This window comes from Rhinoraja longicauda, chromosome 6, assembly GCF_053455715.1.
Source record: "Rhinoraja longicauda isolate Sanriku21f chromosome 6, sRhiLon1.1, whole genome shotgun sequence".
In the NCBI taxonomy this organism is placed as follows: domain Eukaryota; kingdom Metazoa; phylum Chordata; class Chondrichthyes; order Rajiformes; family Arhynchobatidae; genus Rhinoraja; species Rhinoraja longicauda.
The window spans coordinates 36,922,903-36,939,958 of record NC_135958.1 but is presented as its reverse complement, the minus strand read 5'-3'; the positions used below and the strand labels follow the sequence as shown (position 1 = coordinate 36,939,958).

At 38.2% G+C, this 17,056-nt stretch overlaps 1 protein-coding gene across 2 annotated transcripts in view; it reads left to right on the top strand.

Moving 5' to 3' along the window:
- dhx38 (DEAH (Asp-Glu-Ala-His) box polypeptide 38) overlaps positions 1–17,056 on the top strand; it is an 84,495-nt gene that overhangs the window by 19,640 nt on the left and 47,799 nt on the right. For both annotated transcript variants that reach the window (XM_078400787.1, XM_078400785.1), the window contains exons 10-16: positions 1,590–1,697; positions 6,373–6,485; positions 7,528–7,665; positions 8,516–8,702; positions 9,420–9,605; positions 9,804–9,944; positions 16,021–16,131. In XM_078400787.1, the coding sequence (XP_078256913.1) occupies positions 1,590–1,697; positions 6,373–6,485; positions 7,528–7,665; positions 8,516–8,702; positions 9,420–9,605; positions 9,804–9,944; positions 16,021–16,131 (984 nt within the window). The remainder of the gene's footprint in view (positions 1–1,589; positions 1,698–6,372; positions 6,486–7,527; positions 7,666–8,515; positions 8,703–9,419; positions 9,606–9,803; positions 9,945–16,020; positions 16,132–17,056) is intronic.

The window sequence follows — 17,056 nt, the reverse complement described above, 5'->3', positions numbered from 1 at the left end:
AGCCCACTTTAGGAAGGAACTGATTAATGTAGCGTGAATGCAGAGAACGTCCCAATGGATGTTGAACTTCAGGCACATTTAGCTCGAACATCTGGGATTATGCTTGGAGTGTGGAAGTGTAAAGGAACATTTAATGAAGCTGATCACCATCATAAAGAATTATAATATTGTATATAAGGAGAGCTACTTCAGATGATAGAAGTGTAAGTGATGAGACAACAAATTTATAGTAATTCACCAAAGGGACAAAAGGGGATGAGAAAAGGTGATGAGAAAATTGTCTAATGCAGCATGGTGTTGAGAACTGTACCCATGAGTGACTGCACTCCTCTGAGGAAACATTGCTCCCAGTGGTGTCAAAAGAGGGAGCTTTGAGAGCAAAATTGACCTGAAGATTCCTGAAATACCTTTCTGCTCCTCATTTGTCTGGCAGTTACCCATTTTTTCTGTCGATATAACACCTCCATTAACAATCTGCAGTGTTATAATGCACTGCTGAGTGTTTTCAGCCACTGCTCAACCAACTGCAGACAGAGAGACTACCTGTTTCCGTGCTGGTCCAAGTGTCACAATATCACATAGGATTTAGATTGGACATTGCATTCAGCTAAGTTAATTTGTAATTTCCCCCCTTCATTGATAAGTTAAAGTGGAAGAATTTTGGAAAAATTCATCAGCTTCCTGATTTGAACCAGCATAACCCATTCATACATGATAGTATTAATTTAGTCCGACTAACCCAACCCTGCTTTGTAGAAACTATCCAAACTACATTGTGATTTCTGATCTTTGCCTTTTAGATCTCGGTAGCACCAGCTGAGTCGGTGCACATAACATTTTAACAGAATATTTTGTGATGTTTAATATTGAAGTTCAAAGGGAGCTAAAAGACACAAAGTACTGGAGTAACTTAGCAGCTCAAGCAGCATCTTTGGAGAACATGGGTAGGTGGCATTTCAGGTTGGGATCCTTCTGACTGATTCAGTCTGAAGAAAGGTCTGGATCCGAATTGTCACCTATCCATGTTCTCCAGAGATGCTGCTTAGCCCGCTGAGTTACTCCAGCACTTTGTGTCCTTTGGTGTAAATCAGCACCTTCAGTTCCTTGTTTCTTCAAAGGGAGCTAATTGTGCTTGCATAAAAGTTATTGAAAGGTAACGTAAAAGTACAGCAAATGGTACGTTGGCCTTTATCTCAAGAGGATTTGAGTCTCCAGAATTTAGATACTTGTAAAATTCTAACATGGCATGATAAACTGGATGCTGCGATTGTTTTCACTGCTGAGGAGTCTAGAACTAAGAGTTACAATCTCAGAATAAGTAATACACCATTTAGGATTGAGATGAAACAAAAAAAATCTTCACTCTGCGGGTGATTAATGTTTGGAAGACATGGGCGCTCTATCATTCATTTCACACTAAACAGAACAATAGAATTCTGAGTGTAAGGGAATTGAGGAATATGAGGTTGATGGAGGAAAATGGCAGAAGCAGCCATGATGCTGGTGAATGATAGGGCAGGCTTGAAGGACAAAATGACCTATTTCTGCCATTGATTATATTTTTACACTGTTTTTTTTCCTTTTGGCAGCCTGAGCCAGTGATTCCAGTAAAAGATGCCACATCCGACATGGCTATCATCTCTCGTAAAGGAAGCCAGCTCGTGCGTAGGCACCGTGAGCAGAAGGAGCGCAAAAAGGTAAATTGATTATAATTTAAAATGGTCCTGCTACTTTGAATTGCAGGGAAGAATTTATTGCAAGGTGAGAGGAGTGGATTCTTTTAAAATGTGAAATTTGAATATGAGTAGAGAGAATTTTTCAATTTTAAGAACATTAAGAAACGATTAGACATGTACATGGATAGGACAGGTTTAGGGCCAAATGGCGGCGGGCATTGGAACCATATGCTGAGCTCCCTGTCAAAGGCCTGCCTCAGCAGCAACATCGAGCTTGTCATGTACTTCAACGGCGTGCTGGAGAAGCCCCGCATCCATGAGTGGGTGAAGAAGCTGATCAACGACAGGCAGACAGCCCAGCAGATCATAGCCACGTCCAGAACCACGGCATTCCGCCGCCCAAAGTCTGGTTCCTGGCCACTGTCTGTATGAGCCACTGCATCCGCCTCGTTCTTCCTCGCTTCTTTGTGAAGGTAAATACAGACTCCAGGGTCGGCCTAGACACACTGTAATCTTCAGTTCTAAATATTGAAATTGATAATTGCAATAACTTGCCTTGTCTGTTTGAATCAGCACAAGCCGGTCCTGCACTAAGGATTCTGTTTGTCATGTTAATTGAGTTTTTCTTTCTCTACAAGTACTGCCTGATCTGTCTCTCTGCAATAGCTCTGACCTGTATCTCACAGCTTTACATCTTCTGTTTTTTTAAACTCTCTCTCTAATTGCCCTCATTAATCTATCAACCAGGCAATTTTGTAAAGGGCATAATACCATGAAACCCTAGCTTGATCCTGCTGCCTTGAGTATTTCTCACATTTTCTGCTTTTGTTATTGATTAGTGTCTGATCGCTGTAATCGTGTAATCAATGGGGAGAGCTGTAGAGCTAGAGTTAACATGAATTGATTTCATTGAAAATAGTTGGATGTGCCGCACATATTCAGCATCTGGCATCCATGTGGGATGCCAGTTACATGAGAAATGCTCAATTTTTTTTGTATCACACCACTATTCTATGCATGAACCTACAAAATAAATGACTGAACTATATACCACTTAACTGCCCTATAAATATTTAAATGTCTATGTACTGCAATTATATGTTCATGCTAAACATAATTACTGTACAACAGGAAAAATAAGTCAAAAGACTGTAGATGGACACAAAAACCTGGAGTAACAGGCAGCATCTCTGGAGAGAAGGAATGGTTTCGGTTTGAGACTCTTTTATTCACTATCACGTGATGTGCCAAATGTTCAGAGGATGTTGCTCTTAATAGGCCTACAACTGCACTGACCTTCGGTATTAACATATAAATAAACTAAACATGTCTTTTTACACTTATTTAACTTAATACAAAACTAAATGTGTTCATAAAAGCTAATCAACCTTTTATAGGCTATGCATATACTTTTATGCATATCCTAGCCAAGGCTAGGGTATCATTGAAACTAAAATCATTAAATTCTAAATATCAAAATGGCAATGCAGTTTATTCATCAATTTCCACAGAACTTTTAAAGACATGGCTGAGAAGATTTAGGCTTGCTTACATGGCTTTTTTTTATGTGCGCTTGCTTACATGACTTTTTTATCGTGCAAAAGTGTAAATGAAGAAGATGAATCTGTATTACAGTGTGAGCAGGAATGCCATTTCGTTGCTGAACAAGTTTTAACACATTTTAAAATTACTTTGGCAGTAATTTAACAATAAATGTTTTCCTCTGGCACTCATTCATCATCACTTTCATACTGTTACAAAATGTATACATTTTGTATCATGCCCTGACCCGTAAGCTGAATTAAATTTGTCACCCTGCCAGGGAGGAAAAATACCAATAAAATGTCCATTCACAAGTTTTTTTTTTGCAGAAGGATGAGTGCAGTTATCTAACAAAAACATTTCTTTGCTGTCTTCAGGAACTTTTTTTACATAAATACGTTGTCAAAAACATGATGAATCTACACAATGAATTTCTTCATCCATCCAGGCATTCTTTTGATAATTGACAGGGAGATGAATAATATCTGTAAAATGTCTTGGCTTTGAATACTTCCTGATAACAAGTAATTGCACATAATGGGTTCCTGTGGCATTAGCACACATGTATATTTGAGAGATTTTTTTATTTAGAAGCATTTGCACCAGTTAATGTTGTGTTTGGAAGGCAGTACCACATTAACCTTGTTTCATCAGCATCATAAATTTGCTCGGCACCCAGATTATTCAATAGCTAAATTCTTATGTTTCGCAAAATGCCTCTGCTGTTATTGTTTCGGCAGTTTTTTTTTCCGCCAAAGGCATCTAAGTTTTGAATTCCACACCGAATCTTGAAACGAGTAGCTATCTTTGAGAGAAGGCTCTGGGATTTTCATTTTTTCATAAAATACCTCTACTTTTTCCACAGCATTATCCCTGAGATGTCCTCTGTACTCCAAGGAAAACTAATCATATAAAGTGTGATCTTGGTTGTCCTTCGCTCTATGCATGGCATTTTTCAAAACTTGTATCTCTCTTAGCGCTCAGGAGGAATTCATGAACTGGATTTTGATGTAATGTAACAAATTGTTGAGAAATCAATGTTCAATTCTTCCATAAGACAGTACTATTTTTACTTTTTTCAGGTCTTTTACCTATTTCTACTTTCTATTTTTGATATTAAAAGAACTCATCTCCATTTCATACCATTGTCAGGAGTATTTTTATCTGATGTAGTTGATAGATGGGCAAAATAAATTTACAGTTTATGAAACACTATTGGAACCCACCTGGCATTTGTAAATACATGATGGACTGAGGACAGGGAATGGGAATCACTGAGTGAAAAAACTATCATCAGAACCCAAGTTCAAATTTATGCTTATTTGAGAATGTTTTATGAAATTTTGGGCGGTACGGTGGCGCAGTGGGAGAGTTGCTGCCTTATAGCGCTTGCAGCGCCGGAGACCCGGGTTCGATCCCGACTACGGGTGCTGTCTGTACGGAGTTTGCACATTCTCCTCGTGACCTTCGTGAGTTTTCTCCGAGATCTTCAGTTTCCTCCCACGCTCCAAAGGAGTACAGGTCTGTGGGTGAATTGGCTTGGTAAATGTAAAAATTGTCCCTAGCATGTGTAGGATAGTGTTAATGTGCGGGGATCGCTGGTCAGCGCAGACTCGGTGGGTCGAAGGGACTGTTTCTGCGCTGTATCTCTAAACTGATAAACTAAACTAAATTGCTTACTATTACAATTTTTTTCCAGTTGCATGAAAATTCAGGATGCATAAATACTGGAAAAACATGAATTTACTGTGTTTGCCAGCAGTGGGAATTCAGAGTAAATCTTGGTAATTGCAACAGAATATAGACTTAATGGTGATTAAACCTAATTATTTTAAATATTTTGAGACATTTAAAGGAACTGGGTTCAGTAACAAACTGAATGTTGTGCTACAATGGACAAAGAAAGAAACAACTGTCTTGCCAAGCAACTTTTATTGGTGCCTGTTGTCACAGCAATAAAATAAGCTAAATAAGAGCGAAGGAAGTAGTATTGTGAATTCAATATGCAGAATTATTTAAGGGAAGATATAAGTCAAGATAGTCAAGTTTCCAGGATTTCATACTGAGGAAATTTCGAATAAATTGGGTATAATTTCCCAAATATTTGAGTTCAGCAAATGGGGTTTGGATTGCAAATTTGCAAATATCATTCATTCAAGGAGGGAGGCAAAGGTAAAATCAGACCTGTCAGTTGGAGAAAAGAATTTGGAATCAGTTTTAAGCGGCAGAATTATAGTATGTGCAGAAAGATTTGTGAAGTGTAGGGTACATCACTGATTGAATTTTTGTGATTGCCAGCTGTGTGGTGGATTGGGGATTCCTTTCGATGAGGTCTTTGTAAACCTTCGGGAGCCATTTTATGGTAATTTGTTTGGAATATGAATAGCATAAATCTGGGAGTGGAGCAGTGGTAGAGCTGCTGCCTCACATCGCCAGAGACCCGGGTTCGATCTTGACTACGGGTACTGTCTGTGGAGTTTGCACGTTCTCCCTGTGACTGCATGGGTTTTCTCCGGATGCTCCAGTTTCCTCGCACATTCCAGAGACGACAAGGTTCGTAGGTTAATTGGATTCTGCAAACTTCCTCTAGTGTGTAGGATGGTCAGTGTGGACTTTGGTCAGTTTCCATGCTGTATCTATAAACTAAACTAAGAAATCGTCTGATTGATTGGCTAATGTATAGCTGCATTTCTCAAGGATCAATTCTGGAACCTTCACTTTTTGCCAAAGATATTCACAATTGGATTGAAATGTAGTAATTTTAAATTGATATGCTTCTTGGATAAAATTATAAACTGTGCCATATTCTGGCTGTTGGTGTGACAGTCAATCTGAGAGACTTCATTTCTCATGTCAGCTAATTATTTTTCATAACTATTTGTGGGTGCTATTTAGCATTTTGTTCAGCAGAAGTAACAATATTTTCAAAATACTTTTACAATACAGCTGGAACACACCATGCTTGCCAGCACTACATTTATATTGTACATTGCTTTTAACTTAGTAAGCGAGACATCGTGACTGTTGAGAAAATAAAGAAATATTGAATGGAATTTGTCTAGCCCAATTTGTTTCTCTGAAAGCTGTGACAATTATGGTGAAATGGCTGAGGTATTTTTTATAATATAATTCTAATGCAACTTTTCTTTTTTAGGCTCAGCATAAACACTGGGAACTGGCTGGGACTAAATTGGGAGACATCATGGGCATAAAACAGGTAGAAGAGAAAGATAAAGATGTAGGAGAAGATGGGAAAGTGGATTACAGGTAGATTAATTTTTACTGTTTTAAAAATGTTTTCATTTTTCCCCCTCACCAATATTTGTAACATTTTAATTCGTAAAATAAAATGGTTGCCAAACAGTAGCGGCAAAATATGTTAAAATAAGTTAAACTAATTTAAAGAAATAGTTGGAATACTTTATTGGAATACATGTTACTCGGCACAGTGAAATTCTTTGCTTGCCAACCCAGCAGTGCTAATCCCAAACTATTGAATGCTTAGACTCCCTAAATTGGAGAAGAATATTTTGAGGTCCAAGTTAAGAATTGCAGTCAATTGAACTGACCTGCAAGAAGTCCTATATTGAATAGGGTGTTGAATCCTTGCTCAATTTATTCTCACGGGGTTCAATATCTACTATTTCGTACTAGATGACTGGTATGTTCGCAGCTTGAATTTGGAAGCCATTGTTCGAACAACGCAGTCCTAATAGTTTGTAAAAGCTAACAGCAAAATAATACAAAATATGAGAAAGGTTTTGTACAAAACAGTTCGGGAATCGGACATTGAATTTAATGGTATAAGAGGATGTTAGGTGTGAAAAATGGTCACTGATTTTTTCGATTCGTTTGTTAGTTATTCATAAATTGCACAACTGGCCAAACAAATGAAAATTAATCTTGAAAATCGTAAGCTATTGCCCAACAAGTAAATAGTTAATTGTAGTTGTGAAATTTGCAGTTTGCATCCTCGTGATTATTAGGAAATGCAATGACGTTGCTCACACAGGTGTTGCAGTACAGCCTTTTAATTGTCAAAGAGACAGCTCAACTCGATATGCAGCTGCAAATTATCTTGGCAATAAAAAAAACTGTATTCTAACACACTTCTGTATATTGTCTTTTTCCAATGTATCTTAACAAATGCAAGTTTAACTAATCACAAAATGTCATTTGTTCTCTGCCACCCATCAATACACATTTAAGTGGCTGTATGTTGTCTCAAGATTCAAAAGTCATGGTCCTACTATGGTTTTATTACAGTTAAATACACTAAAATGTATTTTCCAATGTTTTTAAAATATAGAATTGATCAAAAGTTTGCTGACCACATGAAAGACAAGAATGTTGCAAGCAGTGATTTTGCAAAAAAGAAAACGATTCTAGAACAGAGACAGTATCTACCAATATTTGCTGTCAGGGAGCAGTTGCTCAATATAATACGGTAAGCAGTCATTTTATGTTTATAATGGAGGTTGGTAATACTTAAAGGCTTAAGTGATGACGTGTCATCACTGATTTTTCTGCTTCTCACGTTCTTGACTTTCTAAGATTCAGTATAAGAGGAATTGCATGCCTTATAGCCTTTGATCCTGCTCTTTTTTTCAGTAAGGTCTCATCTAATCACATACCTCAAATTTCTTGTCATATCATCTGATTTCACTCCTGCTCATATCTACTGTTTTTTGACTTGGATGTTCTTAACACATGAACATCCCTCGTTTTCTGAGTCGCCATGTTCCAAAACTTTACAATTAGCTGTGTGGAAAATATCCTCCTCATCTCTGTCCTAAATGGCAAATGCCTTATTCTAAGATTTTGCCCTCCTCACTCGACGGACCCTTTCCTATAGGTAGTGACCGATGTCCCTCTCCTCTCCTTGAGCAGCCATCTTTGTGTCCCGAGGGTGCCACCTGCAGCCAACCTGAAGGCGCTGGAGTCTTTACTATGGTTAACCCTCAAACCGGTCTTTGCGTCCAACCACTGCAGCTTCCTCCCGGTTACGCTGTCCATCAAGCCCTCGGGCGGGTTTCTGATCTGCTAATCAGAAAACCCTCCTCACCTGTATCAGCCTATTGCCTGCCAGGCTTTGCCCTCCCCATCGATCCCAGAATCCCCCCCCCCAAACAACAATCTTTCTGAAGAAGAGACCCGACCTGAAATGTCAAAACACCATAGGAGTTGATTCAACTTTTATCGTGGATTTAGGACATAAAAAGATAAACCTAACTCGAGAAGATGAAAGCAGTAAGGAGCAACATTTAAGTATCCCCTTTTTTCCTTCATTCTTACAGGGATAACAACGTGGTCATTGTTGTTGGAGAAACTGGGAGTGGAAAGACTACTCAGCTAACACAGTATCTTAGCGAAGATGGGTATTCAAACTACGGCATGATTGGATGTACTCAGCCCAGGCGTGTTGCAGCCATGTCTGTGGCAAAACGTGTCAGTGAGGAAATGAATGTGAATCTTGGAGAAGAGGTAATGAAATTAGTTTGGTTGCGATTTTGTAATATTACTTTAATTATGCTCACCAGAGATGCATGGCAATAGCTTTTCTTTTTTAATTATGTTTCTTATGAAACAGTATGTCAAACATTTAGTATTCTCAATGAGAGTGAAAAGCATCATTGAAATTCATATTAAAATTGTTAACTTATTCTGTGATCACTAGCTGTGGCTCACATTGAAGAAGCCCTATACTTCAGGGGCATTATCTGCCAGGTTTACATTTACTTTAAGATTAGCATTGAGCCAGATCTTCAAAAAAAACTCAGCTCCATAAAAGTAAGCTAGTTATAAACAGTGCTTTTTTTCAGATATTTAATATTTTTTTATGAACAATTGTATAGCTTTTCAAGAAGTTTAATAGTATTATCATAAAATGAGAAAAGTTGATAAAAATTCTGATGGCTTTGAATAAATTGAACATGTTTTCAATGATAAAAGTACAACTAAACACATGCAAAGTTGCCTTGAAGCAGGATTTGAATGTGATTTGTAACTGATTTAACATTTCAGAAGTCAAAAAAATGAGAAACGTTGTGGAAAGAACAGAAGGAATGTCTATGTAAGGGCACAGGCCATTGAAAAAACTATAAGATAGAGACAGAAGACAGAAAAAGAGAAAACTTTTAAGATCTTAAGCTATCCATTGTTATTTTTCAGAGTATTAACTTTGTATTATTACTTTTTTAGGTGGGTTATGCTATTCGATTTGAAGATTGTACTTCTGAACAAACTGTCATTAAATATATGACGGATGGTATTCTACTTCGAGAATCTCTGAGAGAAGCAGACTTGGATCATTATAGTGCTGTCATCATGGATGAAGCCCATGAGCGGTCACTAAACACTGATGTACTGTTTGGCTTACTTCGAGAGGTGTGTATATAATCTACAAAGCGGAGGTATTGCGTATCAGTTTCGTACATTGAGTATTTGTGACTTTGTAATTTCTCTATTTCTGTTCTTAATCTGTTTTTATTAAGTGTATTAAGGTTTTGAATTTCATTAAATACATTATGAATGATGTAGGAGATGGAAAATATTTCTCTTGAACTAGTGTCTACCCTTTTCTAGGTTGTAGGTCGTCGTGCTGATCTAAAACTGATTGTTACATCGGCAACCATGGATGCAGGCAAATTTGCAATATTTTTTGGGAATGTTCCTGTGTTTTATATCCCTGGCCGGACATTTCCAGTTGATATTTTCTTCAGCAAGGTATGGTACTGATTTGGAAATTTCTACTTGTGTTGGGAGTTCAGTTTAATAAATTTGTTCTATTATACAATTCTCTTAAACTGCATTACAGAACCAAAACACCGTAGATGTTGTAACTCTGAAATATAAAGTGATCAAAATATGTAACGGTTTAGGCACCATCCGTAGAGCCATTAACTCTTCAGGTCAGTGAAATCCCAACAGAAGTGGGAGTACTTGAAGAAAACTGGTTTGCAGAGGGTGGGCGAAGAGAACAAAAGGAAAGCTATATGATGGAGAACGAGAAGGATAAAGCGACAAAAATGATAGTGAAAAGTAACTAAAAGTCTAGGGAAAATATAAATGCAGGATATTTATCTAAAATCAGAAATGTGAAGATCTTGAAATGAATATGCTGTAAGTGTTGAATATTTGAAATTGTTGACATCAGAGTTGTCAAGGTTGTAATGTGCCCAGTCAAAAATATACGGTTCTGTTCTTAAGATTGTTGAGTTTCATTGGATGAATGAAGGAGGGACACGACAGAGGTTAGACTGGAATGTGGTGACCAAAAGTTTGGAGTTACTTGTGGACCTAATGAAAGCATTCTGTAAAGTGGCCACTTTATCCTTGATCTCCTTTGTGGGTAGGAGAATCAGTATATAAAAAAGAAGGAAAATGTAATCACTGCTTCAAGCAGCGAGTGACCTGAATCCAAACCCAGCGATTCCCAAAAAAATGACGTCTTTTCCTTACAATTTACTTCCTGTACATTCTAGGGAAGGACCCAACATCTGCAATTAACTTAAAGTCAAGTCAAGTCAATTTTATTTGTATAGCACATTTAAAAACAACCCACGTTGACCAAAGTGCTGTACATCTGTTTAGGTACTAAGGAAAAAATGAAACATACAGTAGCACACAAACATAACAGCACATACAAAACAGTTCACAGCGCCTCCTCAATGGGCCTCAAACGCTAGGGAGTAGAAATAGGTTTTGAGCCTGGACTTAAAGGAGTTGATGGAGGGGCAGTTCTGATGGGGAGAGGGATGCTGTTCCACAGTCTAGGAGCTGCAACCGCAAAAGCGCAGTCACCCCTGAGCTTAAGCCTAGACCGCGGGATGGTGAGTAGCCCCAAGTCGGCCGACCTGAGGGACCTGGAGTTAGAGAGGTGGGTTAGAAGATTTTTGATGTGGGGGGGGGGGGGGGGGGGAATGTCCATTAAGGGCTTTATATGTGAATAGGAAGAGCTTGAAGTTGATTCTGTACCGTACAGGGAGCTAGTGGAGAGAGGCCAGAATCAGTGTGATGTGGTCCCTTTTACGGGTACCCGTCAAAGGGAAAGATAATAAATATTAGTAATGAAATAAGAATGAAGGAGGATACTTAGCCCCACAAGCCTGCCCTAGTTCAATATGAGAATGGCTAATCTCTACCAGCCTCATCTTTTCAGTATCAGTTTCCTATAGATCTCAAATCGGTGGTCTTTCGGAAATGTATCTATTTCCTCTTGAAATATTCCAAGTGATCCAGTCTCCACAATCCTCATGGGTAGATAATTTCACATATTCACCACTCTCTGCAAGAAAGTATCTTTTAGCTGTCACACTTAAAAGTATACAATTGTTCAAAGGCTGATGGCGAGACAGAATAAAAAAGGCAAACAAAAGATGGTAAAATAAGAATATAAGAAAAATAAAAGATTAAGAGTTTGTAAAGAAGGTTGCTAATTCATTGGAAGCAAGTCTATTAGACTTGTACCTTGAATGGTCATGTTGTCATGAGAAAGAATTAACCGACCAATGTTGTACATGCTGGCATTTAGAACAGTGGGAGATGGTTTGATTGAAATGTAATATCTCTGGGCTCTTGATGGGGAGGATTTGGAAAGGATATATATTTTTTCTTGTGGCATAGTCCAAAACTAAAGGCGATTGTTTAAATATAACAGTTTACCAATTCAAGACTGAGGTGAGGTCCAATTCTTTTCCCTGAAATTAATCTGTCTTGGAAACATTCTTTCCTGAAATATATTTGACTGTTTCTACTACCGTTACAATTAGAGGTAGATAGATATATGAAGAACACATTGCTGAAAGGTTACTGGGCATAGATGGAAGTAATTAAAATCAGGCAAGTCAGAACCTTATTGACTGTTAGATCTGGATTGGAGGGCTAAGCTGTCTATTACCACTCCGAATTCACATGTTTGTATGTTGAATAAGATGTAGCACTTGCCTCTTTAGATTTAAGGACTCCAAAATCACCCCTTAGGAGAAGCAGTGATTTTAACTCGAGCTGACTTTTAACAAGATTGATCTAAAAGTCAATATATACTAGACTTCTATATATTAGATCTTCTAACTTTTGCAGCTTAGTATCAAAATAACTCATTGCTCTTCCACAGTGGAGGAGAAAGGAAGAAGTACCTTGATATCAACAATTTTTTTCTTGTTAAAACCTACTGGGTAGTTAATTTTAAACAACGCCATAGGACTTGCATGTATTTGTGCATGTGTTCCAAGGGAACTTTATTTCCAGTTATCCTTTTTCTCACAGACAATAGTCCGTGCTGACCTCCAAGACCATTGACCATTTTTAGATCATTAACAAATTTAATAAAATGCAATTAAAGATCAACAATGTAAATGATGAATTGCAAAATCCTCGACATACAGCCTGAGAGAACTCGCAGCCAACCCAAATCCTAAATGCAAGAAAAATTGCTATTTATGACAATTTATCATCTTTGACCTTAATTTACTGAACCATCCTCTTCCAGTAAGGAATCTGGGAATGGCTCAGATGAAATTACGTTCTCTCAAACTGGAGATTGCTTTGATGAAATTCTTAGAATGATGAATGGATAATGTTGTAAATTTCAGTTTCCAAAAGACCCTCTGTACAGTATCATGCAGAAGGCTCATGTGAAAATATTAGATTACATGACACGAGGATAGTTATTATTGGTGGGAAGGTACTAATAACATATTTTAAACATAGGAATGGATCAGGATAGTTGGTTATGAGCTATTCATTTAAATTCATTTAGGTAATGGCATTAACAGAGAAACATAGAAAATAGGTGCAGGAGTAGGCCATTTGGCCCTTCGAGTCAACACCGCCATTCAATATGATCATGGCCGATCATCCAAAATCAGTACCCCGTTCCTGCTTTCTCCCCAATTCCCTTGATTCCGCTAGCCCAAAGAGTTATAGCTAACTCTCTTGAAAGCTAGAGAGACCTGGTAGAAGCACATAAAATTATGAGTGGCATAGGTAGGGTAGACAGTCGGAACCTTTTTCCCCCGGAGCGGAAATATCAAAGACTAGAGGGCAGAGCTTTAAGTTGAGAGAGCCAAAGTTTAAATGAGATGTGCGTGGAAATGTTTACGTAACAAACTCCTAAATTTGTTAATGAAATGAGAATGAGTAAAGAGTTATTATTTTAAAACAAATCTATGATATTGGCAGATTTGGTCAAATGAAGGAAGTAGGGTTGTATGATAGACGTCTTACAGAGGTATAAGTCAATGCATTGCTCTGCATATATTGCTGTACAAGGTACAATTCAAGGGAGAGCAGAATGAGGTGGCTGGAATAAATGAATAGGGCGGTGGCGGTAGAGTAGCTGCCTTGCAGCACCAGAGGCCCAGGTTTGATCCTGATCTCAGGTGCTGCCTGCAGGGAGTTTGTACTTTCTCCCTGTGGCCGTGTGGATTTTCTCCGGTGCTCCAGTTTCTTCCCACACTAAAGACGTACTGGCTTCAAGGCTTTGGTAAAATTGTAAATTGTCCCTGATGTGTAGGGTAGTGCTTGTGTACGGGGAGATCGCTGGTTTGCGCGGAGTCAGTGGGCCGATGGGCCTGTTTCTGCACTGTAGTTCTGAAGTCTAAATTGAGATGTAATGCAAATAGCCTATGGTTAGGTTATGTGTTGCTGTGGTTAGGTTATATAATGCACTGAGTGAATGTATTTGCAATGTTTTCTGTTTTGCTCACATGGTGAATTAAGAATGTGCAGATCAAGCTCAGCATTGGAGATCTTGGTCACGGACAAGACTATTTACTTTAGAAAAAGTAATGTAGGTATGTAGGTTAATTGGCTGGGTAAATGTAAAAATTGTCCCTAGTGGGTGTAGGATAGTGTTAATGTACGGGGATCACTGGGCGGCACGGACTTGGAGGGCCGAAAAGGCCTGTTTCCGGCTGTAGATATATGATATGATATGATATGAAAAATTGAGTGTCGGGGAGAATATCTTTGAGGTTTCCCTAAAAATAAGGTTGGACTCAAATGCTTACATTGAGAGTCTTAGTGAATGTAATTTAAGGGTACATGGATTTTAGATCGTTGGGCAGAGCTAGAATTTTTTTGTTTGCTGAGATTCAATCTCTTCTAGAACAGATTATTACTGCAAATTATGACATTAATTCAGAATTTACTACATTGAATCTAAACATAAAACTGTCAGATTCCTGAAGGAAAACTGTTGATACCTAATGGTTAGCTGCACTTACACAAATGATTTCATGAATTTAGGAGCACGAGTAGTCACTTGGGTCCTCGGATTCCAATATTTAATAAGATCATGATGTGCTTTCACCTCAATTCCCCACATTTCCATCCACCTGTTCGCATTGTTTCTGATCAAAAATCTATCTTAAAAATATTCCAAGGCTTTCTTTTAGATGGGCGACCCCTTATTAAACATTGATCCCTACTTCTAGATTTTCCCCAAGAGAAGCAAACACTTTAAATTGTAAGAAATAATGGCTTGTTGTGGTTTGAAATTTTGTTCTATTACTGGTAGGATATGAAGTGATATCCCTCTTTTTTGTGGAGCATGCAAGATAAAGTTCCAGGCCTATCGATCATTATCCACATGGTTGCATGATGATTGGGTGGATCACATGAAAGAGCCTGGATCTTTATCTTTATCTCTTTTTCAAATTACTTACACATTTTTAAAAAACCCACTAAATATAAATTGCTCAGTTTCATTATTGCATTATAAAAAAACTACAAAGTAAGTAATTTATTTCCTATAAAATTAATAATTAATTTTGGAGCCCTGGGTGTCTTTCCATGAAAAATACAATGGCTGACAAAATGGTTTCAAATTAAATCAAAATAAATTATTATTTTTGATATTTATATGATATAAATGTATTTGTCCTAGGAAATAGGTCTGCCAACAATCATAAAACACAACAAATACATGAAACATGAAATTAAAGCAACGAGTGGACAGTCCAGGATTGGGGATGTGCAAAGATTGGGGGTGGGAAGGGAGGAGTCAGTCTTACTACAGGCATTGAAAGAGCAGAGCCTCCTCAGGAAGTACAGACAACTCTGTCCCTTCTTATACAATGCCCCAGCATAAATGAACCAGTCCAGTTTAATGTCCAGCTAAAATCCAAGGCATTTGTACTCCTTGGTAAACTGCACATCCACACCCTTGATGGAGACGGGACAGGGGTGTTCCTCTCCTCCTAAGGTCCACCACTAACTCCTTAGTCTTGTCTGTGTTGACCTGTAGGTGATTCAGCCCACACCACTCAACAAAGTCGTTGACTACACCTAATTGGCTGGGTAAATGTAAAAATTGTCCCTAGTGGGTGTAGGATAGTGTTAATGTACGGGGATCGCTGGGCGGCACGGACTTGGAGGGCCGAAAAGGCCTGTTTCCGGCTGTATAGATATGATATGATATGATGATATGATACTACACCTCTATATTCAGATTCCTTCCCCTCACTGATGCAGCCCACAATTGCAGAGTCATCCGAAACCTTCCGCAGGTGGCAAGAGTCAGAGTTCTATCTGAAGGCCGAGGTGCAGATGGTGAACAGGAAGGGAGAGCGGATTATCCCCTGTGGGGCCCCTGGGTTGCTCACTACCATGTCCGAGACACAGTTCTGTAGCCTGACATACTGTCGTCGTCCAATCAAAGAAACACATTTTTGGAAGATTTTTTTTTAGCTGATCTCAATAAACCTGAGAGTTAAGTCAAGATTATTAAAACCTTAAGTTTGATTGCCCTGTGTTACATTCTACTTATTAAGTAGTTAATTTCTATATCATTTTACAGACCCCCACAGAAGATTATGTTGAAGGAGGAGTTAAACAGGCTCTTCAAATTCACCTGTCAACTATTCCAGGTGATATATTGATTTTTATGCCAGGCCAAGAAGATATTGAGGTGAGAGAACTGTCAATTAATTTAAAAAACAGTATAATTTCATCTTTTCTCATTTATGTCACCCCTTCCAAAGCACAAATACTGGACATGTCATGAAGTGATGTATTTTAATCACAGTAAATGATTCCCTGGATCAATAGGACGATGACACTACAGAGCTGGCCTGTGGAGAGCAGCACTGAATGATTGGCATATTGAATGCTGACTTTTATCATGGTCCAGTGGCAGTCAGAGGAGAACATTGTTTATTTTTGAGTAAACCCCATGAAAACCAAAATGTAAAGCCCTTTTATGCTTAAAATGGCAAAATACTACGGCTTGTTTTTTAAGCTTGATTTTGCATGCTAAAACAAAACTTTTATTGGAATCGTTGTGGAAAGCTGAATGTTACAGAAATATGGCATTACTCAAAGCTGAAAGGAACACAAAGGCATGTTTATTAACTAACTATAGTTCTGTATAGCCTGACCTCGGTCATGAACATGCAAGAAACTTTGGAAAATGTAAAATTGTGTGGTTACAGGAAATATGAAGTACAACAAAATGTTGGAAATAATTAAGATTTGGTAGTTTATTTTCAGGAATAAACTGAGTTAATATTTAAGGCTGACAATGTTTTGTCAGAACTTGTCACACACTTATGATTGTTCCTTGTGTCAGCCAACTGTGCACACGGTAAAGTTAAAATGTATATCTGGCCACCAACACCACTATTGTTTAGTTTATTCCAGAATTTTTAAAACCTCCAGAATTTTATTGTTCCATGCTTTGACATAAGTCGGGAACCATCATGGGGACACAAGAATCTGAAGATGCTGGAATCTTGAGTAAAAGTGCTGGAATAACTCTGGGTCAGGCAGCATGTGTGGAAGAAATGGATTGGTGATATTTTGAGTCAGGGCCCTTCAGATTAATTGTAGTAAGG